This window comes from Emiliania huxleyi (assembly GCF_000372725.1).
Source record: "Emiliania huxleyi CCMP1516 unplaced genomic scaffold EMIHUscaffold_225, whole genome shotgun sequence".
Classification (NCBI taxonomy): Eukaryota; Haptophyta; order Isochrysidales; family Noelaerhabdaceae; genus Emiliania; species Emiliania huxleyi.
Window position 1 is genome coordinate 205,616 of NW_005200378.1, and position 9,440 is coordinate 215,055.

The 9,440-nt window shown below is 63.8% G+C and overlaps 1 protein-coding gene across 1 annotated transcript; it reads right to left on the reverse strand.

Moving 5' to 3' along the window:
* Positions 1–6,531: 6,531 nt before the first annotated feature.
* Positions 6,532–7,754, reverse strand: EMIHUDRAFT_114656 (hypothetical protein; the record flags this gene model as incomplete). The annotated part of the gene is made up of 4 exons (XM_005779845.1): positions 6,532–6,617; positions 6,804–6,849; positions 7,013–7,306; positions 7,524–7,754. The coding sequence occupies 4 exons, from the start codon at positions 7,752–7,754 to the stop codon at positions 6,532–6,534; spliced, it is 657 nt and encodes a 218-aa protein (XP_005779902.1).
* Between the last annotated feature and the right edge of the window lie 1,686 nt (positions 7,755–9,440).

A 9,440-nucleotide genomic window follows, 5' to 3' on the forward strand; every position in this document is an offset into this window, starting at 1 on the left:
ACCGGTGCGCCACGCGGCGTCCGCAGAGAGCCAGGAGGTAGCTCAAGCAAGTCCTCCTGCGCGGCGAGCTGCTGCGCTGCGGCAGTGCTGACGGCGGTGGCGCTTGAGCCGGGGCAACCGCTGCCGCCACCGTCAACTCCAACTCCTGCGGCCGCAGGATCCTCGCCGCAGGAGTTGACCATACCCGCGGCGGCGCCCTCAATCCGGTGCGGGGAACGGCGACGCACCGAAGCCGCCGCGGAACCAAGCGCCGGCAGCAAGAATCAGAAAAGAAACGTTTCACTGTGTTTTTCTTTCTTTCTTTCTTTCCCATCCCTCCGTTGCACCGTTGAGTTTGTGTTTTCTTTTCTTTCTTTTCCCCGTGCCCCCGAGTTCATTTAAACAAAAAAACGAGAGATTTTTAGCAATACCACACGTCCACGAGACGTTCGGCGGCGGCTTCCGCCCACCGCCGTTCTCAAGCTGCGCCGCCTCGCGCGCAAAGTCGCGCGCGGCAGCGTCGACCGCACGGCCTACTCGCCCAAGTACTCGCTCTCTTTTATGTCCCACTCTCTCTGCAGACTGAGGGAGGGTGTAGAGGATGTAGAGTGTAGAGCGCTGTAGAGCTGTAGAGATGTAGAGCGCTCTAGAGCGCTCTAGAGCTGTAGAGCTCTACATCCGCTGCGGGACGAAGTGCCTGCGTTGTAGAGCGATGTAGAGGCGCTCTACAACGTGAAATCTCTACAACAAACTCTACATCATAAACGGCGAACGAGGCACGGTCGCTCTCCGACATGAGGCGCGTTGCACTTGCCAGTGCTGCCCTGGCCTTCTGTCTGCCCGCCCAATGGGTGGGAGGTGCCTCTGCTGCTGTGGCATGCCTCACGGCTGCGACTGGCCGGCGCCTCGGCGCGTCAGCTCGGGTCGGCGTAGCGATAGTGGCCAGCGCAACTCGCCTGGACTCAACGCTCAGCCAGGAGCTCCCGCACGCGCTGGCGCGAGGCATGGCGTATGCAACGCGTCTGAATGCTCGCCTCGCCTCGCGCAAATGCGACCGTCCTCGCAGCCGACAGTCCACCGCCTGCTAAAGAAGCACAGCGATGAATGCGGCACTGGCGACGCATGGCAGGCTGGTCATGACGCAATTATAGGGTGTTGTGTGTCGTCAGAGTGACTCTCTGTGTGTCAGGGATAGTCAGGGCCGTCCATTAGAGCTCCAGCAAGCTCGGAGACACCCCATTAGTGCGACTCGACCTCTTTGAGTCACTGCCTTCCCGACGGTTTGGCTGTAGAGCCTCTACAACAAACTCTGCAGCAAAATCGCGCTCTACATCGCTCTACAACGCAGGCACTTCGTCCCGCGGCGGATGTAGAGCTCTACAGCTCTACAGCGCTCTACATCTCTACAGCTCTACAGCGCTCTACACTCTACATCCTCTACACCCTGAGCAGGCGGACATCGCTTCCAGGGAGGGGGGCGTGCTTCTGCTCACACCACATGCTAGGGGGGGGGTCCGACCCCCCCCAGAGGCTTCACCACATGCTAGGGGGGGGGTCCCGCCCCCCCCAGCACCTTCACCACATGCTAGGGGGGGGGTCGTGGCCGAGGACCCCCCCAGAGACTCGTGGTCAGACCCTCGGGGCCCTTGATTTTACGCCTCATTTCGCAGCATTTTCGAGGGGGAAATCATCCTTTGGAGCTACATGAGCCTTGCGACTGGTCAGATTCTCCAAGATATTGGACTTTCCCCGGCCGCTAACTTTTCTCATGTCAGATTACCCGGTCGGCCAAATTTCTCGTCCAGATTACCCGGCGGCTAACTTTTCTCTTTGAGATTACCCGGGGGCGCGCAAATTTCTCGTTTCAGCTTACCCGGACGCGAGCGTGCACCTCGTCCAGAGAGCGAGCACCTGCGGCACTTGGTCCTAAGGGGTCCCGTACCATGCGGAATCGACCCTATCCGGTGCTCAAGTGCTCAAGGAGAGCTCCCACTCGGAATCCCCGGCCTCGTTTGCTTGAATGACGCAGTCGTGAATCCCAAACGGTTTCAGATTTTACCCGGCGCATCCCACTACCGGGTGATCTGGAAAAAGAAATTTCACCTTCCGTGTAACCTGGAAACGACATTTCGCCGTGTTGGGTAACCTGGAAACGACATTTCGCCGTGTTGGGTAATCTGGAAACGACATTTTGCCGCACCGGGTGATCTGAAACCGCTCACGCCGGGTGATCTGGAAAACGCCGGGTGATCTGCGAGGCGAAGCTCAAAACCGGGTGATCTGGAAAAAGAAATTTCGTGACCGGGTAACCTGGAAACGACATTTCGCCGTGTTGGGTAATCTGGAAACGACATTTCGCCGTGTTGGGTGATCTGCGAGGCAAAAACTCGCAGACGCCGGGTGATCTGAAAAACGCCGGGTGATCTGCGAGGCGAATCTCAAAAACCGGGTAATCTGAAATTTATCCAAAATAAAAACGTTAAAAATTTCATATTTCTTCTCGATGACAGCCCACCCATAAATCCGCGCTGGCCCAGAGAATCGAGCCGCTGTTGAGCAGAGCCGCTGTTGAGCAGAGCCGCTGTTGAGCAGAGCCGCTTTGAGCACATTGCTGCCGCCACCTCTGTGGAGGCCGACGCCCAAGGAGTAGTACGTGATGCCGAAGAGCGGCGCTACCGCAACCTCCATTCGCGCTCGAGCTCTTGCGTGGGGGAAGCCTCGGGAAGCGAGAGCGGCTGATCTCTCCGGCGCCGCGGCCGCAGAGCAAGAGGATGGTCCCAAGGACGACGCAGCAGGTCGTCCAGCTGCCTTCGCCACCCGACACCCGACAGCACCGCCTCTACCACCGCCCGTTAAACGCGCTCCGCGTTGCCGCCCCTGCCGCTGTGGTAGGGCTCTCTCTCGCGCGCCCCGGCGCCACCCGATGCCTACTCACGGTCGCGCCCTCCCCGGTACAAGAGATGCTCAAGTGGGTTGCACCGCCTCCAAGAACAACGAGACGGAGCTGCGCAAGCTCAGCGACGAGAACCGGTCGCTCAAGGATGAGAACCAGTCACTCAAGGACGAGAACCGGTCGCTCAAGCAGGGCGAGATCCAGTCGCTCAAGGAACAGATCCAGTCGCTCAAGGACCAGCTCCACAACGTCGGCACGCCGAGCGCCACCGCCACTTCGCCCGACGGCAAGGCCGACGCATTCCCCGCACCGCCGCCTTCGCCACCGCCACCGCCCGCACACACTGCCGCCGCATCCGCTGCTGCCGCCGCGTCCGCGTCTGCCTCCCTCATTTCCCGCCGCCGCACCACCCTCCCCGCTGCCTTACCCCCTCCCTCTCTCCACTCTTCCCAGGTCGACGCAGAGCCCGCAGCGGAGTGGGGCGTCGCCGGCTGGGTGAACTCCCTCGCCCTCACCGAGGTGGTGGCCGAGGCGCTGAAGGAGCCGCCCGGCACCGATCCGTTCAAGTACGTGCTCAGCCTCTCGCTCGCCGACCTCGAGAGCAAGCTCGGGGCGGTGAAGCTGAGTGAGTCGATCGCCGAGACCCTCTGGTCCGCCATTGAGAAGCTGCGCGACCAGAGCGCAGCGACCGGGGCGGCGCTGAACGCCAAGTTCGCCGCGGAGGGCGACGCGTTCAAGGATGAGATGGGCTTCGGCGGCGTCGAGGTGTTCTACGGAGGCGTGCTGCACGCCAGGAGCTTGCCTATCCTACCCGCTCACTCTCACCAGCGACCCCCGTCCCCTGCCCTGTGAGCAGGCCTCGAGAAGCTCATCGGGCCGCCGCTTATAGTGGACGGCTCGCACTTGAAGGCCATGGAGATGGAGCACTGCGACGAGAAGGATGCGGACGTGCCGTTCGACACTTCCAACGGCATCGAGGACGCGACCTCCCGGATGGAGTGGGAGTTCGTCGTCGCGCCCGTCGTCGAGGACGGCCGCTACGCGGAGCGCGGCGGCGGCTTCCGCACGCTCCACCCCGAGTGGTGCCGCAAGCCGGAGCCGCTCTTGGTCTACGAGAAGAAGATGGCGGACGAGATGAACCCGAGGCTCGTTGAGGCGGGGCAGGCGCCGCTCATCAAGGAGGAGCTCGTCGCCGCCCGGATGTACACGGGGCCGATGTACGAGAAGTACAACGGCGTCCTTCGCTTCAACTCAGCGCGCGATCGCGACGGCGCTGTGCTGCTGGAGTACGCCTCGATGGAGGAGGTGCCCTTTCTGCAGAAGAAGTGCGGCTGGCTTCACCTCGGCGAGTGGGCTGCGACGGCGGCGGGCAAGGGAGAGGCCGCGGTGCGCTGGACGTGGCACAACCAGTACTCGACCACCATCCACGCGATCAACTCGATCATCGTCAAGCTGTCGCCGCTGACCAGGATCACGCCGCTCTACCGCGGCTGGGCGGGCGCCACGCTCCCGGAAGCCTTCTTCAAGCCGGACGCGCTCGGCTTCCGCGGTGGCGTCGAGTACGGCTTCTCGTCGACCACCACCGACCGCGCGCAGGCGGTGCACTACGCGGAGGGCAAGGCGACGGTGGTGCTCAAGCTCGGGATGGGCATGATCGACCGCGGCGCCGACTTCTCGTGGCTCTCGCAGTACCCGCACGAGAGGGAGACGCAGCTGCCGCCGCTGATGGGCTTGCAGGCCCCCTCCTTCAGCCCCCCCCCCCCCCCCCCCCCCTTTCTCAGTCCTCGACATGCTCATCGCCTCCTCCCCCTTCCCGACACACCTGCAGGTGCGCTCGACGCGCGTGGAGGGCAGCACGCTCGTCGTCGACTGCAACTTCTCCATCAACATGGCCACGCCCACGCTCGAGCAGGTTTTGGGCACGCGCAAGAAGCTGCTCACCGACATGGGCGCCAGTGTGCGCCAGCAGGTGCGCAGCGCGCTTGTAGAGCGCGGTCGCGACGCGGTCGTTGCTGAAAAGGACGCTGGCAGCGCGGATCGGCGAATCACAGAGTACCTCGAGGCCAACCCGGCGGAGTGGTACATCGAGGACACCAACTTCAGTGCGGCGCAATCTCACATCGAGTCGGTGAAGCGCGAGGCGCTGCGTGAGGAGCGGCTAGTTGACGAGCACCTGCGCGGCCTGTTTGCAGAGGTGCTCAACGAGGCGGGCGCGGGTGCCGCCGGCAAGCCTTTCGAGCTCATCTCCGGCGAGGCGACAAACGCGGCCAAGGGGTTGTACCATTTCATGTGTGTCAAGGATCCATTCTCCGAGGCCGATACCTCGCGGCTCGAGGCGGAGATCCGTGGCTTTGTCGACCGGACCAAGGAGCACGCCGTGCTCGTCACGCTGCTCGCCAATGCAACCGCGGAGCAGCGCAGTGCCATCGCCGTTGCACGCGGCCCCCTCACCGTCGGTAGCCGCTCGCTGAGTGCCGAGGAGGTCGCAAATGAGGAAGTCAGCTACCTTCGTCGCGTCGCGTGGCGGCCAGTTGACGGCGACAAGGTTCTCACGCCGCTCGAGATCGCGCAGCGCGTCGAGGAGGACCTCCTGGGCAACCTCGAGTACATCCTTCGGGCGGAGGCAGGCTCATCGTCCACAATCTTTCCCAACTCTGAGCACCCGCGCGATTGTGGCCCCAGCGGCCGCCTCGACGAGCGCACCACGGACGATGGCATCGGCATGGTGCTCGACGACTTTGTCGCGCATCAGAATGCTGTCGACGCCGAGCTCACGCGCTCGCAGGTGGCGGCGCTGCGGTTGTACACCACGTCCGCCTTCAAGTACCTGAACTCGCCGCTGCGGCACCAGAGCGACTACTACCAGGTCCAAAAGCCCCACCCGCTACCCCTTACGGCCGCGTACATCAACGAGGGCATCAAGAAGCTGCGCTCGGCCTACGCGGTGCAGCACAAGGAGACAGCGACGTCTGAGACGGTGCTGTGGCGCGGCATGCGCAACGTCTCGATGCGCGGTGCCTTTATGAGCGGCCGGCAGGGTGGCACCGAGCTGGCCTTCGGATCGGTCACCAAGGACCTGAAGGTATCGCTACGCTACGCAACCGAGGGCGGTGCCTCGGCCAACAACCTCGTCTTCAAGTTCGCCGTTGACAACTTTCTGCAGTACGGCGCCGAGCTCAAGTGGGCCTCGGCCTTCCCCGCCGAAGAGGAGGTGCTCCTTGCCCTGCCATCCTGCTGCTCACCCCAACCGCACCCCTAACCCGATGCCAACCTAACCCACAGGTATTGTATCCGCCGCTCACTTACTTGCAGCCGACGGGCCGGGAGGAGACGATCGAGGTCGGCGAGCACACATTCCGCGTCGTTGAGGTTCGACCGAACATCCCATAAGCCGAGCCGATCCCGATGCAACTCTCACTGTGATTACACTGTGCATGATGGGGAGGGTACATCTGCGCTCCGTGGAGCTGGGCACCTTTACCGCCTTGCCCCCCGCGGATGCCTGGCGCCGCGGACACAATTTTATATATAAGGGGTAGTAACTTACCTGGAGGGCCCCGCATTGATTGAAAACGATTGAAAACCGATCATGAAACGAAACACACAGGCACCAAAACAAACCACCCGCGAGGTTTTGTCTTTTGACTTTTGTGACCCAGCTAAGTGTCGTCCTCCTCCATCGAGCGGTGGGCGGTGCCCGGGCTCCACGAGATTGTGCTCGACGTCAGCGTGGTGTCGAGGTTAGCTGCGGCACGGGCGAAGGGCAGAGCCAAGGCGACTGGGCCACCCTGCTCATCGAGATGCGGCGGCGCGGGTTGATCTGCAGCATGCCGTCGAGCAGCTCCGCCAGCGCCGGCGTGAAGGGGCACTGCCGCTCGTAGAAGCCATCATGGTCTCGACGGTGGAGCGGCCCTCCTGCTGCGCGATGTACAGCTTGAGGCGGAGAAGATGGTGACGAGTCGCCCGGCGTGCTGCACCTGCGGGGAGATGTGGGGAGGTGTGGGGAGGTGTGGGGAGGTGTGGGGAGGTGTGGGGAGATGTGGGGAGATGTGGGGAGATGTGGGGAGATGTGGGGAGATGTGGGGAGATGTGGCGAGATGTGGCGAGATGTGGGGAGATGTGCGGAGCCGCTGGTCACACCTGCACGCCCGAGAGCGACTTTGGCACCTCGTGCGAGCGTATGACCATCCGTAGCCGGTTGATCTCGCAGAAACGGCGCGTGATGTCGGGTCCGAAGGTGGCGCAGCCGGCCCCGCGCACTGCGGAGAGGCCGACGCCGTCGACGGCGCGCGGGTCCGCCCACATCAAATCGAAGAAGAGCATGTCCTCGGCGTTGACGGGCGCGACGGGGATCGGCCGCCGCCGGTCAATTGCGGAGATCTGGGCGAGCGTGGCCGAGTTGGTTCGGGAGAGGCCGCCGTGCAGGACGAGGACCTGAGTTGGGGAGATGTGGGGAGACGCGGGGACGTGGGGCGATGTGGGGAGATGCGGGGAGACGTGGGGAGACGTGGGGAGATGTGGGGAGGTGTGGGGAGGTGTGGGGAGATGTGGGGAGATGTGGGGAGACGTGGGGAGATGTGGGGAGATGTGGGGAGACGTGGGGAGATGTGGGGAGGTGTGGGGAGGTGTGGGGAGATGTGTGGACGAGGACCTCCGAGTTGACTCGCGTGGCGAGCGGCAGCAGGTTGAAGACGTCCACGTCGCCGTTGATCAGGTAGACGTTCTCGAGGGTTGGCGGCCCGTGCGAGCGGAGCAGCCAGCAAAAGTCTGCCAGCTGCCCGTGCGTGTCGCCCACCACAACCACCCGCCCCTGCGCGATGGAGATGTCGACGATGTTGCCGACGTTGCTGAAGTGCTGCCGCGCCCACAGCAGCAGCTGCATCGCGATCCGGTGCGGCACCGCCGCGCTGGACGCCGCCGCTACTGCCAGCCGGGCGGTGCGGGGCACGCCAGCCTCTCTTCTACGCCTCTCGTGCCTCGCGGCGCCTCTGCTTCAAGGAGGGAAGATACGGCTCTCGCAGCTGTGGCACAGCGGAGAGCACAGCGGGCGGTACAAGTCCATCAGACATGGTTCCCTATCTTCGCATGCTCGTTGTTGGTGATATCCGCGCGAGGTCAACGCCACAGGCCAGCAATCACTCGGCGATGAGGCTACTGATTTGGCGCGACTTTCTGACACCGAGTGTTGCTCGACGCTGCGACACCGCCGAGTACCGCGTGCAGCGCTCAACCTCGCGGAGTACACCTCTCGCTATCATCCCGCTTCGCGGCGGTCGGGCTGCTTGATTTGTCGGAAGACAGCACACCCACATCTCTGCTGCTGGAGGAGAGCTTCCGATAATCATAGTGGGTTCGCGATGGACCAGCCAGGGGGGCGGGTTCGAATCCGTAGGAGGCACCTATAGAGCAAAATTGAGCCCGCTGAGGTGTGAAAAAAATATATACGAGGGTCGACTTGCCGAGCTCGAACCGGAGGCCACTCGATACTGGTGTGGTTCTGTCCCTAGTCTCGGAGGGGGGCAAAAAGATAAGAATATTTATTTTTTTACTTTACGGCCCTTTCCCTGCGATCCCGATCCCGATCATCTGGCCCGCTGGGTGCGCTTCTTACTTAGCTCCCCGGCCCTGGATGTGAGGTTAACCCCTAAACGGCGTTCCTTTACATATGTAAAGGCCGAAAACAAAAAGCTGGTGGGGAGCGAGACTTCTGAAATCCCCAGACGCGGCTCGAACCCGGGTCCGAGGGCGGCTGGTCGTGGCCTGGTCGCATTTGGCTACTCGGCGGGCATGAAATCGAACATGGCGGCTTTGGTCGACTATATAGCGGCCGCCTTCCAGAAATTTATGATCGACGTGTCGGAGGTCATGAATGTCCTTGCCTCGCCCAGTCTCCTCACCACCCTCGCCATCGACGCCCCCCCTGACGACCTCACCGCCGCCGCCGCCCGCACCACCGACGCCCTACCCACCGCCCACACTGCCTCCGCCCGCCGCACCGCCCTCGCCACCCTTGCTCTCTGCCTCGCCCTCCCCGCCGAAGCCCTCGGCGCCGCCCCCACCATCGCCGCCCGCCTCTCCAACATTCTCACCGCCACCGACATCCTCACCGCTGACGCCTCCCTCACCGCCGTCGCCTTCCTCACCGCCCCCACCGCCGCCACCTCTCACGATGCCCCCTCCGCCTCCCCTCGCCCCACCGCCTACGCCGCCACCTCCCCCTCAACTCCCAACGCCGGCCCACCTCTTGCTGCCCCCACCGCCGCCGCCCCCGTGGCCCCCAACGCCACCGTCCTCACCGCCACCCTCACCGCCCCCGCTTTCCCCGACATCCCCACCCCCGCCCGCCACCCCACCACCCTCAACGCCGCCGCCTTCCGTCACTCCCCCACCTCCGCCGCTCAACCCGCTGCCCTCTCCGCTGCAGTCCCTCCCGTGGCCCACAACGCCTGTCCCGCCCCCCCCGTCCTCAGCGCCGCCGCACCTCCCGATGCCCTCAGCGCCTCCGCCCCCTCCGCAGCCCTCCTCCCCGCCGACCTCACCGCCGCCGTCGCCGTCCCCGCCTTCGACC